The following is a 27,307-nucleotide window of genomic DNA, read 5'->3' on the forward strand; positions in this document are numbered from 1 at the left end:
CGATTTGGTGGGATTTTCCGGATTTGCTGGGATTTTCACGTGGAGAAGAAGAAGCAAAGTATAGGGGTGGGGTTGGGTATATGTTGTTGTTTGGTGTATTGCTGTTGCTATGTTGAAATTAAAAGGGAAAAGAGGTGGGGTCAGTTTGGTGTATGTTGTATTATTATATTGTTGGGTGCTTTTTGAATTGGAAAATAAGTGGGTGGGTGGGGTCGGTTTGGTATAATGTTGTGTTGTTGGAACGTTGTATGTATAGGAATGGACTGAAATTGGGTTTGGGTCTTTTTTTTTTTTTATATTGTGGAGGGTTAAAATTGGGTGTCAACAATGGATAACACAACAAACGTGCAGTTACAATCTCCATCTTCAGGTCCACCAGTGCACACAATTATTCTGTTATTATCTCCTGCCAGTTTAACTATTCCTCGAGACATTTCTGCTGATGGCCCTTGAATTATAGCAGGAGCAACCTCAATTGCCATACACAGGCGCCGGTCTCTAGAAGCTTCTGGAATGTTCAATTTGTATGGCCTCAGTGATGAGAATTCATCCTAGAGGAACTGAGTTTCTTGTTGTCCTTGAGGGAACACTCTATGTTGGTTTTGTACTATCAAACCCTGGTCCAAATATGAAGAACAAGCTCTTTACCAAAATTCTACATCCCGGAGATGTGTTTGTCTTCCTAATAGGTCACATTCATTTTCAATTCAACCCAGGAAAGACTAAGACTGTTGCATTTGCTGGACTCAGTAGTCAAAATCCAGGAGTCATCACCATTGCAAATGCAGTATTTGGCTCAGACCCACCCATCAATGATGATGTTCTTACAAAAGCATTCCAAGTTGAAAAGAAAGATATTGATTACCTCCAATCACAATTCTGGTGGGATAACAACTAAAACTTTTATTTCAAAAAATACATGATTTACAAATAGTTATGGTTTTTGTGAATTGCTTTGCTTTTGTCACAAAAATTATTAAATAAGTATTGATCATTTCAACTGGTTTGATTTCCTCTCCATTTTAGTGTGACGTACGTACATTGGGTGAGGATATATGTTAGTATGTGGTTTGTTATATGGAATAAAAATAATTTTGTTGTTTGTGATATTTCATTCTTTATCCCCCGTTACTCGCTAATTTCTTGTTTTCTAATAGTGATATTGTACTTGCTATATTCTCTAATCTCCACTATAGGAGGGAATTAAAGTTCCATCGATCTTCAGAGCATATAAAAAGTAATTTTGATTTCGACCAACACAAAAGTATCGTCCCCAATACGTAGAATAATTATCTAATTTTTAAGTGAATATATATAAAAGTGAATATATTCATTTGTATTACTTTCCATGTAAGGAATATATTCTCCAATCTCCACCATCCTATGACAAAGCCTTTTCAGTCATTAGGAATAGAAATAATTCAACTATAGTACCGAAAGGTATAGTGAAAAGCTTTGGTATCAATACTTTCATTATTAATCAGAAATTTCGAACAGGTTACAACTCTGAAATAATATTTAAAATCTCGTACGAGCTAAAATTGAATTTCGATATAAAGATTTTTTTCATCATATATATAATAATCAAATATCAACTTTAGCTAATCTAAAGTCCTCAACCTCAATTTTTGTAACTTATATTCTAGCTCCTACTATACAATTTATTGCTACTAATTGGTGGCTAACATAAGTGAACTTTGTTCAATGGCCACCAGACAAATAGCATATGATCAATCATCCAACACTTATGGAAAGTCATATGATGTGTTTTTGAGTTTCAAAAGTGAAGACACTGGTAAAAATTTCACAAATCACCTCTCTACAGCTTTAAATCAAGCAGAATTTCGCACGTTTGAAGGTGGTGATAATGAATCAAGAAGAAGAAGACATTGATTCAGAGTTTTCTAAAGCAATACAAGATTCAAAGATGTGTATAATTGTATTCTCACAAAATTATGCATCTTCTAGTTGGTGCTTAGATCAACTTGTTTCCATTCTTGAATACAAAATGAAGTTTGCATGTATGATATTGCCTATTTTCTACCATGTTGATCCTTCCAATCTAAGGAAGCACAAGGGAAGTTTTGGAGAAGCATTAAATAGGATTATTTAAATACTTTTATCTCTCTATAACTGCTTTTTATCCGCAACAAACATCCACCAATATAATAGTAATCTTCTTATAAACTCATTGATACAATCTTGTTCAATTAGTATTAATTATTTTTACTATATATTTCACTTTTGTTGCTCATGTAAATATTATTATTGTTGTTGTTGTTGTTGTTCGTTTATTACCAACTAGCTTCCTATAAAGACAATTAATTATTATTAAGGTGAAATAATTCCTTCAATAATTATTATCATTATTAATAGACGCATTCAGAAAATAAAAAAAATATTGTCTTAAGATATGTTTAATGAGGTCCCTTAATGCTTAATTAGTGGTCTAGCTGCTACTTTAAACTTCATTAATCAATAGATTTTGACAAATAAAGTAGCCTTTCCTTGTTTTTTTTCTCTCAAAACAATGGAACAGGGTGAAGTATCACAAACAATAAACTTATTTTTATTCAGTAACACAAACCACACATAACAGATTTCCGCATCCAATACGTCACACTAAAATGGAAAGGAAATTAAACACGTCGACATGATCAATACTTATTTAGTAATTTTGTGACACAAGCGGTTCACAAATTAAAACCATAATTATTTGTAGATCATATATTTTTTTTTTAAAATAACGGTTTAGTTGTTATCCCACCAGAATTGTGATTGGAGGTAATCCACAACTTTGTTCTCAATTTGGAATGCTTTGGCGAGGACATCGTCATTGATTGGTGGGTCTGATCCAAATACTGCATTTGCGATAATAATGACTCCTGGATTTTGGCTACTGAGTCCAGCAAATGCAACTGCATTAGTCTTTCCCACATTAAATTGAAAATGAATGAGACCTACTGGGAAAACAAACACATCTCCAGGATGTAGGATTTTGGTAAAGAGCTTATTCTTCATATTTGGACCAGGGTTTGAAAGGACAAATCCAACGTAGAGTGTACCCTCAAAGAGGGCAAGAACTTCAGTTCCTCGGGGGTGAGTATGAGGTGGGTTGAGACCGTATGGTGCAAAATCAATACGAGCTAAGGAAATGCCCAGGGTATTGAGTCCTGCCAAGTTGTTGACGTTCACTGCAGTTACAGCAGATCCAAGTTGATTTGAAGTATTTCCGGCCATGTTTAGCCCCGGCCTAAAGAAGTCATCAGCAGTGACATCCATTGGATTCTTGCAAAATTTTCCATTCACGAAAACTACAAAAAGGAAGAAGTTTTAATTAGATAAAAATTAACAAAAAAGGATTAAAAGAAAATCTAAAAACTTGATAAAAATAGCAATGATCATATATGTAATTTAGTAATTTACCAGCACTCTTGGAGTCATCAACAGCAACACAGAAATCCTGAAGAGGGCTAGGATCAGATGCATGGCTCATTGAAGATAAAACAGCCATTATGGCAATGATTAATACTAATGACTTGAAAGTCATTATTACTAGAAACTTAATTACTTTACTATCTTATGAAACAATATATTCAAATGATGTTTTTTTGTTGATTTGTGACAAACCTAATAAGAAAAAGCTTCGTATTTATAGATGATTATTAAGTTTGAATTGGTCGTCAATTTTCCTTAAATAAATAGTACTTATTGATACATTAGGCTTTTGAATACGAAGTCATCAATATAATGGTAAATTTTTCAAAAAACTATTGAAGCTTCCTTCAACAACTACAAATTAAAGACCAAATCTTATTTACGTACCTACGTTGAAATTAAGATTTGACGTAACATACTGACTAGCCAAGAGGGAAAAACAGAACAAAAAATTGTAACCTACTAGAGGTAAGCATTGTGTTGTTGTAATTACCACAAATACTTTAAATTACAGTTGAAAATAAAATGACAAAAATGAATAAATAAATCTTAGGCTGAGGCACGGATATCTCACGAAAGAAATTCAAGCCCACTGTGGCATAATCTACACCGAACCAGCAGTAATACTCTTGACTTGTCTCCTCCAGGATACAACAGCCCAACAACATGTACAACTCAAGTAACTCCAGATTAGTTGAAGAGTCCAAAGCTCCACATAAGAACACACCTTCCTTCAACGTATAAATACTCTCTCGTATATAGTGAATATAGTTGAACACTTAGAATTTTTTTCTATGTCTCAACTCTCTCTTTCACTATTACACACTACAATATTCCTTCACACTTCTCATCTTTTTGAGATACTTCAGAAAGGAAGAAACACCATTTTTATAGGTGAAGAAGTCTTTCATGTAATCAATAGGTATAATGAGGGGTAGTAATGTGGGTAGATAAATGTGATAGATGTTACATGAGTTACAAGAAACTAATGGTCATATGAGTTACAAGAAACTAATGACCATGAGAGTTACAAGAACTAATGGTCATATAAGTTACAAGAATCAATAGTCATCTTCTACCACAATTTATACCACTAACTTATGCACTTAATATTTTATTTTAATCATAAAATGCATAATACACCAACACATTGTATTAGACATGTAAATAAATAATATTTAAGGAATAATTACTCTAAAATCTTCATTGGTACATATATTGTACAACTGAGAATAACTATTCTACAGTTATATCTCTCTACAACATTTTATAATAACAATGCTTTCTTTATAATTGATTTTTGTATTATATTAGATTATATGTTCTTTATAATATAATATTTTGTTATAGCAATCAAAAAATATCTAAATAAATAAGTCTGTCATATATAAAGATGATTGATTAATTGTATAGATATATATGTATCTTGACCTCAATAATATAAAATTTGTTTCTTTGCATGATCTAGAACATAATTTGACCGTAATATAAAATTTGACAGTGACGTACTAACTTGCCAAGGAAAAAGAAGAAGAAGAAGAAGAAAAAATCGTGACCTATACTCGATGTGCACAAAAAAGTATCGAGGAGGATTATTTAGAATCTAAACTTTATGAATTCCTTAATAATATAAAGTTAATAAATAATAATATATAATTAGATTTACAATCACATATTTACAAATTACAAGTGTTTAATGAATTTTTTCAATATAAATACAGATTATATACAAATATTATTGGATTATGAGGAACTCATACACTATTATATAGATCCGAATCTGAGAAGCATACTACTGGACAGACGAATAAATAATATGTTGATTTAGTCTAAATCTTCATGATTTCGACATAAATATATACCAGAAACTAACTAAATCTTATTTCGTTGTTAACTTTTAAAATTATCTGATCAACAACTGCATTGATTTTTATTATTAAAACTATAGTATTAAAATTAAAATTTATTAAGTACTGATGACTACGATGGAAATTTGCATGCGAGAAGAAAGTTCATTCATATCAATATGATTAAAATTACATGAAAACTTAAAATTTTCGTATTTTTGAACCACAACACCAATCTTGTCATTGTAATTTTAAAAAGGAGTAATAATTGAGAATAACTATATATTTTATAAAGAGAGAAATACCACTCTGTAGCAAGAAACAATCATCATCGATAATAATGTTTTACTAGGATAACGATTTTCATATTATGTTATATTTTTGAAGATAACATTTTGTTATAGGCTTATAGCAATTAATAAATATCTAAAGACTGAACAAACAACTTTGTTACCGAAAGAGTTGACTGTATAAACATATGTATCTTGGCCTCATATACATAACGTAATAAGTTATTCCGAAAAAATAATTAATCCATAAATAACTTGTTTCCAACACATAATTGTAAAACAAAATATATTAAAGCAATATAAGTCTTCCTTCGTAGATCTTCTTCACCTGCTAATGTTTTAGTATTCAATTACTCAATACTAGTATATATATTTACTTTGACTTTGGTGGGCGGCTTCAAATATAATCACACGGGAGTGACCGATTATGATTTTTTACAAAAAAAAATAATAAATAATTTAATAAATGCACGAAGAAGTTAAGCAGATGCAATATTTATGTGTTAGATACATAAAAAAAATTAAACCTAATAGTAATTTTTTAAGAAATGAGTTTCGGATGAATATATATATACACGAAAGATTGGCCATGAAAATAGTTTGTGCGGGTTAATGATAGGCATATTTATTAACTTAATTTATTTTAACTCATTCAATTTAGTATATATTCAAAATTGAGATTAATTTATATTCACAATATGGACAAGAAAGTTACATCGTCAGTTTAATGACTTTCTACAACTAAAATTAGCAAGTCATCAAATGGTGATTTTTTCAAAACTTCAAAATGGTGAAGGTTTCTACAACAACTACGAAGACTTGAAAATAGTCTTTGAAAATTACTTGAGGAGTAACAGGAAGAAACAAAAAGATTGCCATCATTTTTTATTCTTTTAGCAACACTTTTCCAAGAAAAAGAAAAATGGTACCTAGAGATGTAGACTTGACAATACTTACGATCACTTTGGTATTAATCGATAGCTTCCAACTTACCAAATGTAATAACAACGGTAAGTACTTTTTTATCCTTAATCAGATGTCTTGAGTTCGAATATTTCTGAATACAAGGCCTCTAGAAAGGGTTTTATCCCCCGACGTGGGATTTCATGTGTATTCGGATTTATTCGAGCTCGTAGGTTTGGATGTTAATAAGGTGTATCTTGTGATGGTGCCATAAATAAATTGCTTATTATTTTTATTGTTAAAGTTTCTATCATACTCAACTTTTTTTTTCTTCCTCATCCATTATGATCATGACCATTTCAATGAATAAGTCCTCCACCAATATGATTATCTCTTTAATTATATTATATGCAGTTGTTATAAACTGTTTCTAACTTCTCATTAAGTTATAAAATTAATTAGTCCTTATAGTTGTTGACCCAACTTCATAACTCAAATGTTTAAAATATTACCACCATTTACGACTTGGTAACTGCGCAGAAGCTAATTCAAATTTTGTAATTAGGGAACTTTTTAAGACTAATTCAAACAATCTTTTATCTATAAATAGGGATACCTCACTTATCATATTAATCACATAAACAAAGACAACAACAATAAATTAGATTGTTTTAGAGTTCCTAATTAGTGATGGCTCTTAAGTCCTTTGTATTAATCATTGCCATATTGGCTGTGGTTACTTCAATAAGCCATGCATCTGATCCTAGTCCTTTACAAGATTTTTGTGTTGCTGTTAATGACTCCATGACTACTGGTAAATTTATTCATAATTTTAATTAACATTAGCTAGTTGTGTTATTATGTATGTTCTAATTATAATTCCTTATTATGCAGTTTTCGTGAATGGAAAAGTATGCAAAGATCCAAGGGTTGTCACTGCTGATGACTTCTTCAAATCAGGCTTAAACGTAGCTGGAAATACTTCAAATAATGTTGGATCTGCAGTAACTGCTGTGAATGTTAACAACTTACCAGGGCTCAACACTCTGGGCATTTCATTAGTTCGTATTGACTATGCACCATACGGTCTCAACCCACCACATACACACCCTAGAGGAACCGAGGTTCTTACGGTCCTTGAGGGCACACTCTATGTTGGTTTTGTCCTTTCAAACCCGGGTCCAAACATGAAGAACAAGCTCTTTACCAAGATTCTACATCCTGGAGATGTGTTTGTTTTCCCAATAGGTCTCATTCATTTTCAATTCAACGTGGGAAAAACTAAGGCTGTTGCATTTGCTGGACTCAGTAGTCAAAATCCAGGAGTCATCACTATTGCAAATGCAGTATTTGGCTCAGACCCTCCAATCAATGACGATATCCTCGCTAAAGCATTTCAAGTTGATAAGAAAGTTGTGGATTATCTCCAATCACAATTCTGGTGGGATAACAACTAAATTAGTATAAGCCAAACTATGGTGCTATAATTATTAATTTGTGTGGTTTTTATTTGTAATCGTTAATAAACTTCAAGATTATCCAGTCATATTGACTGATTTTACTTGATCTGTACTAAGCATGATAAGTTATTGTTTTATTATAATAAAATTACCTTTTATTGTTTGTTGTTATAATAAAGAACAATGAGTCTTCCCTTAAGAACAACAAGAATCTTAATTCCTCTAGGATATGTAAGACGCAAATTGAGACCACATCGTGCAAAATCAGCTAAAGAAATGTCAAGAATGTTAAGCTCCTGGTAAATTGTTGATGTTCATGACAGATACTGATGATTCAAGTTCATTTGACGTATTTTCCAACTTGTTTAGGTCTGATCTGAAGAAGTCATTCATTTGACAAGTTATGAAATTCTTGCAAAATTTTCAATTAACGGAAACTGTATAATCAAAACAATAGTTAGCTAAATACCGAATTAAAAAAAAGTACCAAGAGAATAAACAAAACATTACATAAATTTGAAAAACTTGAAATAAGTACATTTAAAACGAATAAAACTTGAGTACTTTCTCTATCTCAAATTATCTTCTCTTTTACATACCCTTAAAAAAAAAATTAAAAGGTTTTTTTTTTTAAAAAAAAAAAGAAACTTATTCTATCCTTTATTGATATTTGAATAATCATAACATTATCTTATAATTAAGCATTTACCGGTTGCTCTAGAGTCATTAATAGCAACACATAAGTCCTGCAGTGCTAGGTGAAGATGCCAAAGCCATATTGGCAATGGTAATTAACAAACAATTTCTGGGCCAAAGTCATAATTAGCTAGACAATTAATCTATAGCTCTCTTAATAATAGTTTATATATATATTAAGAATTATTATCTCCATCCCATATTAATTATCCACCTAATTACTATAAATTAGTAGTTGTTCCAAATTACTTGTCCATTTACCAAATTAAGACAATATTAATTAAAAAAAGTTCATGTTATCCCTACAATTAATATTATTTGAAAGCCTAAATAAATTTATAAGTTCCAAGAATTTCTTTTTCAAAGGAGTGGATAAAGGGTAAATTAATAAATTAATAATTTTATTTTTATTTCTTTTTTAGTTGTCATAGTTTCCTTTTTTAGTGTCAAACGATAAGAATTTTGGCTAACATTTTACAATGTATTTTTTTTTATCATATTGATATGCGAAAGATTGCAATTTATGGTACTTTTTGTATAGTTTTTGAATATCTAAATTTTTTGTTTAAAACATCAAATTAATGTAATGTAATTTAACTTTGAAAATTAGTCAAATTAACTTTCGAAAAACACAACATGACAATCAAAAAACAACGAATGAAGTAATAAATAGGAATAACATGGTAAAATCATATCTTATATTTTTTTAATGAACGTGAAATGAGCCAAATCGATATTTATTATTTTTAGACGGATGGAGTTAGTTAAAACGATGCTGCTTTAATTTTATTTCTTGGAAGGTGAAAGGCTAATTTGCATGGGAAATTTCTAGATGAGTACTCCTCAAATGAAACTCCCTCAAAATAAACAATGAATGTAGCTTCTTAATTACCAAGTCTTTGATTATTAGTTTATAATAAACCCAAATCCTGAACCCTTCTTCAACAACTACACAGACTGATTAATCCCCCAGGGCCATTGGAAATGTTCAGTGTACTCAGTATTAGGAAAAAATTAAAAGGTAATTATCTTTATTATTATAATCCCTCTTATCTCATATTTCACTCTGCCAAATTAACAAATATAAATGATTCAACAAAACAAAGTAACAAAGTCAAAATTGGAAAATCAGAAATTAAAGATAAAAGGATCAATAATATATCCCTCAATAGTTTATATGCTTTGAGATGAGAAAATTATGATTAAAGTTTAAAGGGAAAGGAAACATTTTACCAATTCAAACTTCTCTTAATTTAACAATTTCCTTATTACTGTTAATATATTTTGCCACAATCGCCTTTCGACTATGGATTCATCTGAACTCATAACTTTTGACACAGAGTTATGATTATTATTTTTATAAAATCTCAACAAATATTGAATTTGAACCCGAAAATCTTAGATGTTGAACCAATTAAAATTTAAATCTTAAATCTGTCTCTGTGACCATAATGCGATAATATCACCTATGTATTGAGTATTTGACTCAGCTTGGAATGGGTTCAACTACTCTTGTTTCACTGTTGGGCACCGAACAATTATTCAGAGAAAATCCAGGAGTCATCACTATTGCAAATGCAGTATTTGGCTCAGACCCACCAATCAATGACGAAATCCTCGCTAAAGCATTCCAAGTTGATAAGAAAGTTGTGGATTATCTCCAATCACAATTCTGGTGGGATAACAACTAAATTAGTATAACCCAAACTATGGTGCTATAATTATTAATTTGTGTGGTTTTTATTTGTAATCGTTAGTAAACTTCAAGATTATCCAGTCATGTTGACTGATTTTACTTGATCTGTATTAGATGTACTAAGCTTGTTATGTTATTGTTTTATTATAATAAAATTACCTTTATTGTTTGTTGTTATAATAAAGAACAATGAGTCTTTCCTTAGGAACAACAAGAATCTTAGTTCCTCTAGGATATGTATGACGTGAATTAAGATCACATCGTGCAAAATCAATACGAGCTAAAGAAATGTCAAGAATGTTAAGCTTATGGTAAATTATTGATGTTCATAACAGATACGTATTGATGATTCAAGTTCATTTGACGTATTTCCTAGCTTATTTAGGCTTGGTCTGAAGAAATCATCAGCATTGACAAGTTATGAATTCTTGCAAATTTTTCAATTAACAAAAACTGTATAATCAAAACAATATAATATTTACATACCAAAGAAAATAAAAAGTACTTAGAGAATAAACAAAACATAATATAAATTTTGAAAAACTTGAAATAAGTACATTTAAAACGAATAAAACTTGAGTACTTTCTCTATCTCAAAATATCTTCTGTGATATCCTTTTACACACCCTTAAGAAATATTAATTAGGAGGGTTTTTTTTAAAATTTTTATTATTTTATCCTAGATTGATATTTGAATAATCATAAAATCCTTATAATTGAGGTATTTATAGTATTCAAAAATAGCAATTAGAAAAGATAAAATAAAAAGAAAATAATTAATTTTATCTTAAATTTCTAAACAATAAATAATGAAGATAACTTTCTTATAAAAATATGACAGATAATAATTTAATACAGAAGAAAACAACAATTAAGAATTTATCGGTTGCTTTAGAGTCATTAATAGCAACACAAAAGTCCTGCTATGGTCGGATACAGTGCTAGGTGAAGATGCCAAAGTCATATTGGTAATGGTAATTAACAAACGATCTCTTCGTCTTAAGATAAGTATCGCTTTATAAAAAAAATTATTCTATATACAATAATTGTAAAACTAAAAATTTGAGACAAAATAATATTTTTATTATTATTATCTCCATCTCATAATATTAGTTATTCATCTAATTACTATAAATTAATAATTATTCCGTATTACTGGTCCATTTATCAAATCAAGACAAAATTAATTAAAGTTTTCTCACGTTAACCCTACAATTAATATTATTTGAAAGACTAAATAAATTTTGAAAGTTCCAAAAAAATTCTTTTTCAAAGGAGTGGATAAAGGGTAAAATAATAAAATTAATAATTTTATTTCTATGATTTCTTAAGGAACATGTAAAGAAAAAAGTAAATAGTAACTAATATGAGATGGAGAAAGTACTATTTCTATTTAGTAGTGCTCAATTCTTAAGAAATTTTTACTCCATCCGTTCCTTTTTAGTTGTTATGGTTTCTTTTTTTAGTGTCAAACAATAAGAACTTTAATTAACAATTTATCATGTATTTTTTTTAATTATATTGATATGTAAAAAATTGCAATTTATGATACTTTCCGTATAGTTTTTGAATATCTAATTTTTTTGTTTAAAATATCGAATTAATGTAATCTAATTTAACTTTGAAATTAGTCAAATTGACTTTTGAAAACCGCAGTATAACAATTTAGCCAAAATTAGATTAATTTTAAATGTCAAATTGAATTAATAAATATGTGGATCATTACTCATAGATATTGCATCTGGTGTCCTTAATTCTCCATGCATTTACTTGATTATATTTTGAATCGTCGATTATCAATGCGTGATCGTGTTTTTTTTTAATGTTATTAGAAAGACGCCTCGTGGCCCACCGAAGTGAGAGTAACAAATACAGTATTGACTGAGTAATTGAATTCTAAAACATTAGCAGGTGAAGAAGATCTAATTGTATTTCTTTAATATATTTTGTTTTCCATTATTATAGTACTACTACTCTTAAACTGCACAAGTAGGGATATTATGTTCTACATCATGCAAAGGTATAAAATTTATACTATTGAGGCCAAGATACATATATATATGTCCATATATATACTACAATCATCTCTATAATCATTTATCCAAATATTCTTTAGTTGCTATAACAAATTGCTATTATATATAAAGAATGTATAACATAACATAAAATGAAAGTCGATTTTAATTAAAACTTGACTATTATAATAAAATGTTTTATTATTATAAAAAGGGGTGATTGTTCATTGTATATAGCTATATTTCTCAATTATTACTCCTGTAATTTAAATTGCAATGACAGTTTTTTTATAAATATGAAGGGAAAATGCATAAGTACCCCCTTAGCCTATGCCCGAAATTCCAGAGACACACCTAACCTTTACTAAGGTCCTATTACCCCTCCCCCCCCCCCCCCGAACTTAATTTATCTATAATATTCTACCCCTTTTCGGCCTACGTGGCACTATCCTTGAAAAATTTGTCAACGTACGCTGGGCCCACAAGATAGTGCCACGTAGGTCAAAAAGGGGTAGAATTTTACATATAAAATAAGTTCGGGGGGTAATAGGACCTTAGTAAAGGTTAGGTGTGTCTCTGGGATTTCGGGCATAGGCTGGGGTACTTATGCATTTTCCCTTAATATGAATGGTGTAAGTAAAAAAATAACGAACTTTCTTCTCGCGTGCAAATTCCAACGTAGTGATCAGTACTTAAATATACTTTAAACTTAATTAGTACAGTAGTTTAATGCTACTACCAATGAAGATTTTAGAGTAATTAAAATCAACATATTATTGTACACATTATTTATTACAACCACTACATCAAAAATGATTGGTAACAATAATATCTTAATTATTGTTAAATACTCCCTTCGTCCACTTTTATTTGTCATGTAATGCTTTTCGAAAGTCAATTTGACTAATTTTTAAAGTTAAATTTGATTACATTAATCGAATATTTTAAACAAAAAATTTAGGTATTCAAAAAATTTATGAAAAGTACTATAAAGTTGTTATAGTTTGACTCTAAAAAAGGAAACCGTGATAATTAAAAGTGGACGGGGTAGTATATTTTTTGAAGCAATTAACATTTTTTTTGTAAATATTCCTAAAACCTATAGCAACATTGAATCCAATGATAATCAACTAATGACGATAAAGGTTTTTACACTCTTTACTAATGTGCATATTTATTACCGCTAAAAGCTATTTTGTCGCAATAAACATCCTAAAAGGTGAAGTGTTTCCAGCAGCAATGGGAAAGTTCCGGCGGCCATTGCCAGTTCCTGTTCCTGATGATCAATATCTCATGACTAAGACAATACAAGTTGGTACTAAGTAAGTGGAAAAAATTAAGTCATCAAGGCTGGCACCTAAGAAATAGGTTGTTTCATTAATGTTGTAACACCCTAATATTTTATTTTTTTCAATCCAGTATCTGATATTTGTATTAGAGTTTGATTAATTTAGATTTGCATCGCGTAAAATCTCATTCTGAGAGAAACACTCCCTACCAAAGAGTTTTTCATTCCCAGAGAACTCAAATCCAAGACTCTGATTAAGAAAAGAACAACCTTATCTGTTGCACTGCATCTGTTGGTGGTCTTGACCAAGATTGAATAAAATGTGATCGATTTCGAACTTTACATTCAATAGTTAGTAAAAACTAAGATAAGGTAGATAGCTTGTTACATTGGGTTAAGTTATAACTTATAAGGATAGTATAAAAATATTTACATGATAATATTGTAGTAATTTTTTACGTGATTTTTTACTAGAAAAAGTTCTTTAATGTCTTTAAGGGGATTTTCTTTTCTCGTCCTTTCCACAATTAGATCGACAAGTACCTAGCTAAAAAATTTGAAGATTTCATGAGCAAATTATCGATCAAATTTAAATTATTTGACTCTCAAAAAACGAAATGTGTCACATAATCGGGACAAAGGAAGTATCAAATAATTTCTCAACGTACGTAGGTAAATACGATTTGGTTTTTTGTAGTTGTTGAAGGAAGCTTCAATTAATAAACAAGTGTTTAAAAATGTTTACTGTTGATGACTTGGTAAACCAAAGTTTAATGTATTTGTTTAAAGGAAATTAAGGACCAATTCACACAAATAATCATCTATAAATAGGAGGTTTTTTCTTATTATGTTTGTCAAAAACCAACTAAAGAAAACATCATTTCATAAGTAGCAATGGCTTTCAAGTCTTTAATAATAGCCATTGCCATAATGGCTCTATTACCTTCAAGGAGCCTTGCATCTGATCCTAGCCCTCTTCAGGATTTTTGTGTTGCTGTTGATGACTCTAAGAATGCTGGTAAATTACCAAATCACAAACATGATCTACACTATTTTTATCATATTTTTAAAAAAAATTCTATATTAATTTGTTGACTTTTATCTAATTAAAACCTATTTCTTTTTTGCAGTTTTTGTGAACGGAAAATTTTGCAAGGATCCAAAGCTTGTTGTGGCGGAGGATTTCTTTAAATCGGGTCTGAATATGCCTGGAAATACTTCAAATAATGTTGGATCTGCAGTAACTCCTGTAAAACGTCAACAACTTACCAGGATTGAACACTCTAGGCATTCTTTAGCTCGTATTGATTATGCACCGTACGGTCTCAATCCGCCGCACACGCATCCTAGAGGAACTGAGTTTCTTGTTGTCCTTGAGGGAACACTCTATGTGGTTTTGTCCTATCAAAACCCCTGGTCCAAATATGAAGAACAAGCTCTTTACCAAAATTCTACATCCTGGAGATGTGTTTGTCTTCCCAATAGGTCTCATTCATTTTCAATTCAACCCAGGAAAGACTAAGACTGTTGCATTTGCTGGACTTAGTAGTCAAAATCCAGGAGTCATCACCATTGCAAATGCAGTATTTGGATCAGACCCACCCATCAGTGATGATGTTCTTGCAAAAGCATTCCAAATTGATAAGAAAGGTATTGATTACCTCCAATCAAAATTCTGGTGGGATAACAACTAAAACTTTTATTTAAAAAAATACATGATCTACAAATAGTTATGGTTTTTGTGAATTGCTTTGGTTTTGTCACAAAAATAAGTATTGATCATGTCAACTGGTTTGATTTCCTCTCCATTTTAGTGTGACGTACGTACATTGGATGAGGATATATGTTATGTGGTTTGTTATATGGAATAAAAATAAGTTTGTTGTTTGTGATGTTTCATTCTTTATCCCTCGTTACTCTCTAATTTCTTGTTTTCTAATAGTGATATTGAACTTGCTATATATATTCTCTAATCTCCACTATGGGAGGGAAGTTCCATCGATCTTCAAAGCATATAAAAAGTAATTTTGATTTCGACCTACACAAAAAGTATCGTCACCACTGCTCATGACCAAGTGGAATAATTATCTCATTTCAGCCACATATATATGAACCTTGAATGGTATACAAATAATTAAAGAATGTGTGAATCCAATATATAATAAGTGAATATATTCATTTGTATTACTTTCCATGTAAGGAATATATTCTCCAATCTCCACCATCCTATGACAAAAGCCTTTTCAGCCATTAGGAATAGAAATGATTCAACTAGTACCATCCTTTCATTCTTAATCAGAAATTTCGAACGAGTCACAACTCTGAAATAATATTTAAAATCTCGTACGAGCTGGAATTGGATCTCGATATAAAGATTTTTTTCATCATATATATAGGGGAAAAAAGACAAATATACCCCTGAATTATCGTAAATGGTATGCAGATACCCTCCGTCATACTTTTGGGACATTGGTACCCCTGTCATCCAAAAACTAGAGCATATATGCCCTTTATATATACTACCATTCTCGATAGTTCGGGATATATTTGTAAATATCTCAACTTTAGCTAATCTAAAGTCCTCAACCTCAACTTTTGTAACTTATATTCTAGCTCCTACTATACAATTTATTACTACTAATGGATGGCTAACATAAGTGAACTATGTTCAATGGCCACCAGACAATTAGCTTATGATCAATCATCCAATACTTACGGAAAGTCATATGATGTGTTTTTGAGTTTCAAAAGAGAAGACACTGGTAAAAATTTCACAAATCACCTGTCTACAGCTTTAAATCAAGCCGGATTTCGCACGTTCGAAGGTGGTGATGATAATAAATCAAGAAGAGAAGAAGACATTAATTCAGAGTTGTCTAAAGCAATACAAGATTCAAAGATGTGTATAATTGTATTCTCACAAAATTATGCATCTTCTAGTTGGTGCTTGGATCAACTTGTTTCCATTCTTGAAAAAAAAATGAAGTTTGCATGTATGATATTGCCTATTTTCTACCATGTTGATCCTTCCAATCTAAGGAAGCACAAGGGAAGTTTTGGAGAAGCATTAAATAGACATGAAGAAAAATTCAAGTGTGAAAGAGTACATGAAAATACTGAAAAAGAGTATTGGGAGGACAAGTTAAAGAAATGGAAAGATGCACTAAGCCAAGCTGCTGATTTGGCAGGAATGGTCCTTGAAAATCAGTAAGTTATCTTTATTCATGTATCGTCAGTGTAACAAATTTTTACATCTTTATTTGTTATAGCAGGGTAACAAATTTATGTTCGTTCGCGAATGTTTAATTTTTTTTAATTAACAGGCACACATCTATTTTTTTAAAATAAGAAATTGCAATTGAAGAACATAAATAAAAACAAATCATAAAAATTAGTATAAGTGTTTAAATGATACAGAAAAAATGGAGTTTAAGGGTTAAAATGGAACAAAGCTAAGTTGGAGTGCCAAAATGAAAAATGAGGGCAAGTTTGAGGGACTGTATATGTGTTTGGCCTGTATAGATATATATATGTATGTATGTATGTATGTATATGTATATGTAATTTTAATTAATAAAATCAACCTCAAAAGGTGAGTTTATATTAAAATAAATTAATAAATACCGATCTAAATAGGTCGGTATATTTAAATAATTATTTTATTAGATAATATCGACTTCACGATGTCGGTATGTTGACACCCAATTTTGACAGTCCTATAACCCTTTCGAAAGTGCTATTTGGTTAAATACGTGTTTTTTTTAAATATTCCGAGTTTAAATTTTTAATCGATTTTGTCTAAAAATTATATATTTAGTTTGCATGCTTTATAAAATTATCGTAAATATTTTTAAAATTATAAGTAAAACTCGGAATAATTATTTATTCAAATATTAAAATTTAAGTGATTTTTATTATATAAAATGTTATAATATTTGTAGTATTTTAATTGAATAGCATTTCTTTAATTTTTCTCGAAATCATTTAATTTTTAGCCCATTCTAATCTACTCCATTCCTTTCAATTTTAGCTTTTTCCTTATTCAATTCATTGCAATTCTAGCCACCTCAATCCAATTTTGTTTTTCAATTATAGCCTCTTATATCAATTTTAGCCATTCATTCATTGCAATTATAACCCTTTTTGTCCAAATCTTGAAACATTAGTTTAAATCTTAACCGTCCATCCTTTAAGTGAATCCTAGATCAAATCCTAGCCACTCATCTTAACTAATCCAATGGCTCAAATTAAATCTACCTAACCTTCCTATTTTTGACCTAAAAAAGACCAAACTCATCTCTTCTCTCCTTGCTCCCGCCGCCCACCTCTTCTCATCTCTTTTCTCCTTGCTCCCTCCCGTCTCTTCTCACCGGCGAGAACTGCTCCGGCCAGCGAGCTCCAAGCAATCAACATCAGCAGCCGGCGAGGAGAGCAACAGCATCTCCGGCCAACTGACCCCGACCTCGATCCACTGCCCTCAACCTCAATTTTTGTAACTTATATTCTAGCTCCTACTATACAATTTATTACTACTAATGGATGGCTAACATAAGTGAACTATGTTCAATGGCCACCAGACAATTAGCTTATGATCAATCATCCAATACTTACGGAAAGTCATATGATGTGTTTTTGAGTTTCAAAAGAGAAGACACTGGTAAAAATTTCACAAATCACCTCTCTACAGCTTTAAATCAAGCAGGATTTCGCACGTTCGAAGGTGGTGATAATGAATCAAGAAGAGAAGAAGACATTAATTCAGAGTTGTCTAAAGCAATACAAGAATCAAAGATGTGTATAATTGTATTCTCACAAAATTATGCATCTTCTAGTTGGTGCTTGGATCAACTTGTTTCCATTCTTGAAAAAAAAATGAAGTTTGCATGTATGATATTGCCTATTTTCTACCATGTTGATCCTTCCAAATCTAAGGAAGCACAAGGGAAGTTTTGGAGAAGCATTAAATAGACATGAAGAAAAATTCAAGTGTGAAAGAGTACATGAAAATAATGAAAAAGAGTATTGGGAGGACAAGTTAAAGAAATGGAAAGATGCACTAAGCCAAGCTGCTGATTTGGCAGGAATGGTCCTTGAAAATCAGTAAGTTATCTTTATTCATGTATCGTCAGTGTAACAAATTTTTACATCTTTATTTGTTATAGCAGGGTAACCTGTCTTATATTCAAGATTATAAATCTCAAATCTTAAGGAGTGATCTTGATTTTTCAGACATGAATCCACTTTCATCAAGAAGATCATTAACGTTATCAGCACAAGATTAAGTCGTCCAGCCTTATATATTGCTTCTTGTTCAATTGGAATACATCGTAGAGCCAGGCCCATTAATTCTTGGGTTCAAACTGATGTATCGAACAATTCCAATATTGAAGTACTTCTAGTTTGTGGTATTGGTGGAATTGGAAAAACAACACTTGCCAAATTTGTTTACAATTTAAACTTTGGATATTTTGAAATTAGTTGTTTCTTAGCAAACATAAGAGAAACTTCAAAACTCCCTAATGGTCTCATCACTTTACAAAAGCAACTTCTTTCTATCCTTCGAAAGAATGAAAAGGTAAAAATATCAAGTGTTGATGAAGGAATCATCAAGATAAGAAATGCTTTATGTTATCGAAAAGTTCTTCTTGTTCTTGATGATGTTGATGAGCCTGATTTGGTTGAAGCTATATTTGACATGAAAGATTGGTTTGGTTTTGGAAGTAAAATAATTGTAACAACTAGGCACAAAAGTTTATTAAGACCTCAATTAGTCCATGAGGTACATGAAGTTGGAATTTTATACACAATTGAAGCAAATGAGCTCTTCAATTTTCATGCATTTGGTCATGAAAACAATCAAATAAGCAAAGATTATTACAAAGAGTACTTAGAGGAAGTGATTGAATGGTGTAGAGGACTTCCATTAGCTCTTCAAGTTATCGGTTCTTCGTTGGCTGGAAAATCAAAAAATGTATGGAGAAGTGCTATAGAAAAGTTGAGAGAAATTCCCACAAATAAAATTGTTGACAAATTGAGATTGAGTTATGAGTTATTGGAAGATGATCATGATCAGAATTTGTTCCTTCATCTTTGTTGTTTCTTTGTGGGGATGAAAAAAGATTTTGTAGTTAGAATACTTGATAAATGTGATTTTTACACATTAGTGGGGATACAAAATCTGATTGATAGAAGTTTAGTGACAATTGATGAATATGTAAATGATATAAGAATGCATCAATTAGTACGTGATATGGGAAGAGATATTGTTCGTAGAGAAGCAACTGTGGATTCTGGAAAACGTAGTAGGCTTTGGCATCACACAGATTCTTACAATGTTCTAAGAGGAAAAACAGTAAGTAATTAACCATGTTCTAATTATTTGAAAAATTTTGTCAACTTTTACTAGGGAAATCAACTTTGTTATTTAGAGCTGATATATTTTCATTATAAAAGTAGCTCATATATACCATTACTGTTATACAAATGACTCACATTTGTCTTTTGCGATTTCTATTAGGGAACAGAGGCAGTGCAAGGGATGGTACTTGACATGCGTATGATTCCCTTAATACCATTGAGACAAAGTCAAATTGGCTTTTTCACAGCTTGGAGTTCAAAATTGGGCAATTTTAGTTTACAAGATCATGTGAGAACTGATGCCTTTGAGAAAATGCACAAGCTTAAATTTCTCCAATTCAACAAAGTTCAAGTGAATGGAAGTTACAAGAATTTTCCAAAGGGATTGAGATGGCTATGTTGGAGTGGATTCCCAGAGGAGTGTATACCAAATGAGTTTCCAATGGAAAATGTTGTTTCTATCGATATGCGATACAGCAGCTTGAAACAGCTTTGGAATGGATATAAGGTAATTAATTGTCTATATATTCATTTTCTTTCCTCCTCACTGGGATGTCAAAAGGACGGATTAGGTGGATTAACGTTAAAATGAGTTGAATCATTGCATCACTTTGGGCTACATAAGCCTCTAATTGAATTGGTCTAATCTTTCAAATTGGCTTACATGGATCTTATCCAATGTATGTATAGGTGAATTATATTTTATGGGCTAAATTTGACACTCTACATACTACGACTCATATCTAACAAATCACTTTATTTTCTTTGTTTTGATGTATTAGTTTCTCCAATACCTAGAGATACTAGATTTGAGCCACTCCTATGAGCTCATCACAACACCGGATTTCTCAGGCCTTCCCAATCTTGAAAAGTTGATACTCGAACATTGTACCAAGTTAATCAATGTTCATAACACCATCGGATGTCTACAAAAACTCATGATTTTGAGCCTTAAAGATTGCCAAAAGTTAAAGAGTCTTCCAGATAGCATTTGTGAGTTAAAATCTCTTGAGACACTTAACATCTCAGGCTGCTCAAACATTGTATATTTACCAACAGAGCTTGATAAATTAACATCACTAAAGGAACTTTATGCTGATGGGATCTCAATGATCAATTTGGAGGCCCAAACATGGTATTCATCTTTATGGGCTTGGGCCTGGAAAGGAAGTGGCCCATTATTATCTCCTAAAATTCATTTTCCTAAGTCCTTACATGTGTTAAACATTGCAAAATGCAATTTATCTCCAGATGCTTTTAACAAGGTTGATTTAGGCATTATGACCTTACTACACTGGCTAGATTTGGGAGGAAATCCAATTAACGATTTACCAGATAGTATCAAGAATCTTACGAGGCTAAAAACTCTTAACATCGCGTATTGTACAAAGATCAAGTACCTCGAAGGGGTACCATCAAATGTAACGGATGTAAATGCTGATGGATGTATATCATTGGAGAAAGTAGGTTCTTGTGCTAAAGGGCATCCAGTAGAAGGTTATATAAATTGTATAAATCTTGTTGAAGTTGAAGGTGTGTTCAAGTTAGAGCCATTGGAAAATGTTGATCCTCAAGTGCTTGCCAACAACATGGGAATTTCAAATTTGGAAACTATAATGAAAAGTACTATGGTTTCTCTTGTATTTGGTCGTGTGTATAATGCTGAAAGACTTAGAAATGAATATCCAGGTTTTGTACAAGATGACATAACAAGTTTATTTTCATTATCACCTAAGAAGTTACCTCCACAGGTTTGTCTCTCCTATCCTCTTTTTACATTCATTAATTAATTCATGTTCCTCTCGTTTCAATTTGTTTGTCTTGCTTTTTATTTTTTTAAAAAATTGTTTCAAGAAAAATGGCTATTTCTTTTTTTGACAACTCTTTAACTTCAATTTTTTTTTTCACATGACTTTAAGACCACAAAATTAAAGTACATTTTGGTATATATAGTTTAAGATTCAAAAGCTTTTCTTTATCCTTAAACTCCATGTCAAATCAAAATCAAACAAACAAATTGAAACGAAGGGAGCACTATCTAAGCTAGTTATTGATATTAATAACTACTTAATCTCAATTTGTGTGGCACTTTTCGCTTCTCGAAAGTTTATTTGACTAATATTTGAAGATAAATTGGATCAGATATATCAATTTAATATTTTAAAATTAAAATATGGAAATTCAAAAAACTATATTATAACTAATATAAGTTACAATTCTTCTCACGTCAATATGTTGGTCAAAGTTTATATAATTTGAATCAAGAAAAACGAAAAATAACACATAAATTGAGACAAAAAAAAATGCTCATATCGAGTAGTAACTCGTAAATAACTCAAAATAAATAGTAGTATGAGTTTTGTTTCAACACTTCCTCATGTATGATGGTGCTAGCCTCAATCTTTTTCACAGGTCAAAAACATAAAAATGTTTTATATTAATTTTGTTTGGTAATGAGATTAATTTGAACTCAAGACCTCATGAGTCGTACCTGCTCTGATATGTTGAATCGTATGATCAGTCTTATCTAAAAATTTAATCTATTAGACAAACTCCATTACCTATTACATAATTATACTATTATGTTTCAGATATTGTACCACCGTGGTGTTTTCTCAACATTTTTGCCTGGCGAAAGCGTACCCAATTGGTTCAGCTACAAGTTCACAGATGCAGCAGAAGTCTATTGCACCCTACCAAACAATCTCAATAGCCACAGAACAATCAATGGATTGAGCATTTGCTTTGTATACAAATGTCCAGAACCATACACCAACGTTGGCTTGTACGACGGACCAGCAATTTGGTTACGAAATCAGACAAAAGATTTGAACTGGGCTCTGTATCCTGCTTGGTTTGGCCTTCCAGAAGATGATCAAACTGGAATTATGTGGTTAAGTTACTGGAAAGTCAATAATTTGTTTGAACAAGGAGATATTATTGAAGTTATGGGGTCTCCACAATTTGCTGAATTTAAAGAGCTTGGTGTTAAAATTTTCTACATTGATGAACAAATAGAGAATTATGAGAGTAACGACCCATTTGAAGACATATTGAGGAACGATTTTAGTGATGAAGAACGTACTTATTACATTTGCACTTGAACAATTCTTGTACAAATATTATGCCTATAATATAGTATCATAATTGTTCTGTTTTTATTTATTTATTTAAATATATAAATTAGTTTATGTATGTTACTATATTAAAACTGTGTTCGAAATGTATTATATATGTATTTATTGTCGTAATTAAGACGATACTCCTTTGTCCGTAATTACTTATTCAATTTTTTTTTACTTGTCCAATTTGACAAATCAAGAAATGACAAAAAAAATTATTTATTATACCCTCAATTAATTAATTTTGAAAAAGGTAGAACTTTTTGGAAAATTTTAAATTTTTAATTCATCCATATCATAATTAAGAGGGGTAAAATGGTAAACTCACTATGTCAATTATTGTTTTCTTAATAGGTGTATTAATTCAAAAGTGGAGAAGTAATTAGGAACAAGGAGAAGAATAATACTAAGTAAAAATACCAACAAAAAAAAAATCATCTATATTTTCATTATGCATATCATATATTTCAGGAGTCCTTTTACAATTACACAAGAAAAAAGAAATTCTATCGATATTAATTCTTTATATATTTAATTAAATCATAATTTGAGAAAAATAGTAAAGGATGATTTTGTAGTAATTTTTTTTATAAAAAAAAAACTATAAATTTGGACTTGGAGTGAAATTTGTGCCGAGGGTTCCGTTTCTAGTGCCTAGAACAGGGACAAAAGTTTGAGGCAAGTCTTTATTGATCTTTGTTCCATTTTATTAAAAAATAAAAAATCTATAGAAATTGTGGTTCTCTTGAATATTGTCCAAGTTATGAAATCCAATTAATGGAGCAAAATTGGTATATGGTTGATTTTAAACATTGAAAAAAACATAGATTTGTTTACTGTCTCCACCCTCCTATTGTGTGTTCCAAGTATATGATGATTGATCTTCTCTCATTTTTCGTACGAATCTGTTTTTTTTTTCTTTCTAAAAACTATATAAAAGTATATTTAAGTACTGATCACTACGTTGGAATTTGCACGCGAGAAGAAAGTTTGTTATTTTTTAACCAACACCATTCATATTTATATAAAAAAAACTGTCATTGCAATTTAAATTACAGGAGTAATAATTGAGAAATATAGCTATATACAATGAACAATCACCCATTTTTATAATAATAACATTTTACTATAATAGTCACTATGAAGAATGATGAAGAAGCTCGTCCAAACTTTAGAATCAGATTAAGGAAAAACACTTTTATCTTCGACCCTGGTTGAGCTCTTCTTGAATGGTACTAGGTATTCTATACTAGACTTTTTTTTGGAAACCTTACTGTACTAGGAACAATCTTCCTCTTTTGCTTTATTTTTGGAAGCTAAAATTGTAAGAATGGCCTACCATTCTAGATACTCTTGTATGAGGTAAGGTTTGGTCCTCCTCTGTAACCTTTTGCTTTGAAATAGAATCTACATTGTTGTTAAAAAAAAAAAGTTTTAATTAAAATCGACTTTCATGTTATGTTATGTTATACATTCTTTATATATAATAGCAATTTGTTATAGAAACTAAAGAATATTTGGATAAATGATTATAGAGATGATTGTTGTATATATATGGACATATATATATGTATCTTGGCCTCAATAATATAAATTTTATTCATTTGCATGATGTAGAACATAATATCCCTACTTGTGCAGTTTAAGAGTAGTAGTACTATAATAATGGAAAACAAAATATATTAAAGCAATACAATTAGATCTTCTTCACCTGTTAATGTTTTAGAATTCAATTACTCAGTCAATACTGTATTTGTTACTCTCACTTCGGTGGGCCACAAGGCGGCTTTCTAATAACATTAAAAAAAAATCACGCATTGATAATCGACGATTCAAAATATAATAAAGTAAATGCATGGAGAATTAAGGACACCAGATGCAATATCTATGAGTAATGATCCACATATTTATCTCTGAACTATTTAGTTATGAACACATAATAAAAAGTAGAACAATTAAAATTTAGTATCTGATGCAGAAAGTTGCTGTCAAATAGAAACTACAATTTGCAGCCCAATTATAAAACATAGAAAGCACTATGCAACATTAATTTATCGATTATATAAACTGAAATAGTAATTTTACTTAGCACGAATAATTTCCACCAAATATAATTCGTCTACAAAAGAATTCTTCACTTTGATTGCTTTGAGTTATAAAAATACATGATAAATTATATAAACTGAAATAATAATTTTTATAAGAGATGGGTCAATTTTTTTATTGAACATGTATCACACATTCAAGAAAAAGCAACATTAATTTATCGATTTTTACTTCAATCTAAAGTTATTTTTTGATATTTGATTTTAATGAATATTAAATTTCTTGTGTTTTGATGGAAAATATGTGAAAATCCTAATCAAAAGTTCAAATCTTAGTTAGTTCTCCTGATTCACTTATAAAATTATAGAAAAAACTAACTCTGTTATTTAAAAAAATGGTTTAAACCTCCTAATAACATACTTAGGAGGGAATGAAAAACACAATAATATATGTATAATTGCACATAATGTTTTATTATATTTTCTTTTTGATAAAAACCTGTTTGAAATAGTATTTTATATTTAATAAAAATAAATATCTAAATTAAAGTTTCAATTAAATTTAATAATTTATAAGTATTCATTCTTTCTTAATTTATGCAACATACTTTATTATTTGGTCTACCCCGAAATAATTTAATTTAAAATTATCTTTTTATATTTAATATGATAATTTAAAAATAATTAAGTAATATAATATAAATTGTGATGGAGAGGGGGGAGACGGGTAAAAATTGAAGAATAAAAAAGGAATTTTAAAAAAATGTTAGTGGAGTAGTGGACCCACAAATTTTGTGAAGAGAATATGTGACTTGAGACAAATTAAATTGAAAGTATGTATTGATATTTCATAAATTTTGATATGTGTATACAATATAAAATTTTAATGATGAATAGTGTTCATTTGCATTTTCTGACTGCTCTGGGTAAAATTTAATTATTTCAATATAACAATAAAAAGATATTTCAGCGACTATGTGTTGTATTTCTGAAATCAATAAACCTAATGAATACATAAATATAAGAAGTTTATTTTGAACAATGAAATCATTCATGAAAATCATACCAAGGTGATCACAATTATTATTAAGTCTACATCTCTATTTAGGGCGGATTCATCCTTGGCCTATGGGTGTCAAGCAACACCATTTCATCGGAGAATTATATGACATTCTTTTGTTGAAAAATTACATTGTATATAGAGATCAAATTTTGGTTTAATAAATATATATAAAAGTATTGACACGTCTTGACACAAGTTAAAAGTTTAGTTTAGTGATTAAGGGGTTGCAAAAATTCCTTAAGATTGCATGTTTAAGCACATTGGCTACGTTTTCAACAATTGTTGTATTAATTATATTTGTTTGCGTTCACAACAACACTTGTATTAATTACATTTGTTTGTAATAGTTACGTTGGTTGTCGAGGTAAAAACTTTATATATTAATATGAATATTTGAATTGTTTAATTTAAAATTCTAAAATATTTTTTATAATAAGTAGATAGTTTTTATTTATTTATTTTGTAATGTTTTTTCAAGTGAACTTAAATTAAATATTAAAATTTTTTGAGACCTCAAAATTTTAGAGTCCTAAAGCAGATGTTTTACTAGCCTTTTTTTTTATCAATATTAACCCGGACTAATTATCAAGATGATATGTAAATTGGCAAGTTCCTTTGTTATCATGAACCTAAGATACAATGTTACCAATTATATTCATGACCATAGAAGTATCAAACAAAAGTGACGAAATAAAAGAGAACATATACTCTTTAATTACAATTACTAGTACTTTGCATATTACTCTATTGTTTTTAGTTTGGACTTTGGATTATGGGTGTGTTTGGTATGAAGGAAAACATTTTTCGAAAAATGTTTTCCAATTTTCTCATGTTTGGTTGGGTTAAATGTTTTGGAAAATATTTTTCAAATCAACTCATTTTCCTCAAATTTAAGGAAAATGACTTCCCTTCAAAACTTAAGGAAAACATTTTCCAAAACTCTCTTCAAACTACAATTACTTTTTTGTTGAAAAAATCAATTTATTTTGTCTCTACCCTCAAACCAGCCCCCCAACCAACCCCCTAAAAAAAAAATAATTTAAAGCTTGTTTTTAAATTCAATTTTTTTACCCACCCTCACCCCTAC

At 30.1% G+C, this 27,307-nt stretch overlaps 5 protein-coding genes and 1 pseudogene across 6 annotated transcripts in view; 5 read left to right on the forward strand and 1 right to left on the reverse strand.

Moving 5' to 3' along the window:
- Positions 1-898, forward strand: part of LOC102594887 (germin-like protein subfamily 1 member 13) — a 2,209-nt gene extending 1,311 nt beyond the window's left edge. The window contains exon 3 of the mRNA XM_015309520.1: positions 544-898. Coding sequence (XP_015165006.1) covers positions 544-898 — 355 coding nt within the window. The remainder of the gene's footprint in view (positions 1-543) is intronic.
- Positions 899-1,583: 685 nt separating this feature from the next.
- Positions 1,584-23,151, forward strand: LOC102595223 (TMV resistance protein N-like). The gene is made up of 6 exons (XM_015309517.1): positions 1,584-2,062; positions 18,561-18,733; positions 18,863-19,985; positions 20,151-20,498; positions 20,773-21,741; positions 22,582-23,151. The coding sequence occupies exons 1-6, from the start codon at positions 1,868-1,870 to the stop codon at positions 23,092-23,094; spliced, it is 3,321 nt and encodes a 1,106-aa protein (XP_015165003.1). The 5' UTR covers positions 1,584-1,867; the 3' UTR covers positions 23,095-23,151.
- LOC102600489 (putative germin-like protein 2-1) lies at positions 2,547-3,627 on the reverse strand. Its single transcript, XM_006349206.2, has 2 exons — positions 3,427-3,627; positions 2,547-3,314 (listed from the first exon to the last, which is right to left on the reverse strand). Exons 1-2 carry the CDS (start codon positions 3,548-3,550, stop codon positions 2,752-2,754), a joined length of 687 nt encoding a protein of 228 aa, XP_006349268.1. The 5' UTR covers positions 3,551-3,627; the 3' UTR covers positions 2,547-2,751.
- Positions 7,103-10,449, forward strand: LOC102600154 (putative germin-like protein 2-1). 2 transcript variants are annotated; one of them, XM_015309518.1, is made up of 3 exons: positions 7,103-7,292; positions 7,373-7,795; positions 10,186-10,449. In XM_015309518.1, the coding sequence occupies exons 1-3, from the start codon at positions 7,169-7,171 to the stop codon at positions 10,323-10,325; spliced, it is 687 nt and encodes a 228-aa protein (XP_015165004.1). In that variant the 5' UTR covers positions 7,103-7,168; the 3' UTR covers positions 10,326-10,449.
- LOC102599818 (germin-like protein subfamily 1 member 13) lies at positions 14,504-15,525 on the forward strand (annotated as a pseudogene).
- On the forward strand, positions 16,220-18,552 carry LOC107060940 (TMV resistance protein N-like). Its single transcript, XM_015309519.1, has 2 exons — positions 16,220-16,840; positions 18,321-18,552. Exons 1-2 carry the CDS (start codon positions 16,278-16,280, stop codon positions 18,358-18,360), a joined length of 603 nt encoding a protein of 200 aa, XP_015165005.1. The 5' UTR covers positions 16,220-16,277; the 3' UTR covers positions 18,361-18,552.
- Positions 23,152-27,307: the final 4,156 nt, after the last annotated feature.

Source organism: Solanum tuberosum, unplaced genomic scaffold, assembly GCF_000226075.1.
Source record: "Solanum tuberosum cultivar DM 1-3 516 R44 unplaced genomic scaffold, SolTub_3.0 scf00105, whole genome shotgun sequence".
Lineage (NCBI taxonomy): Eukaryota > Viridiplantae > Streptophyta > Magnoliopsida > Solanales > Solanaceae > Solanum > Solanum tuberosum.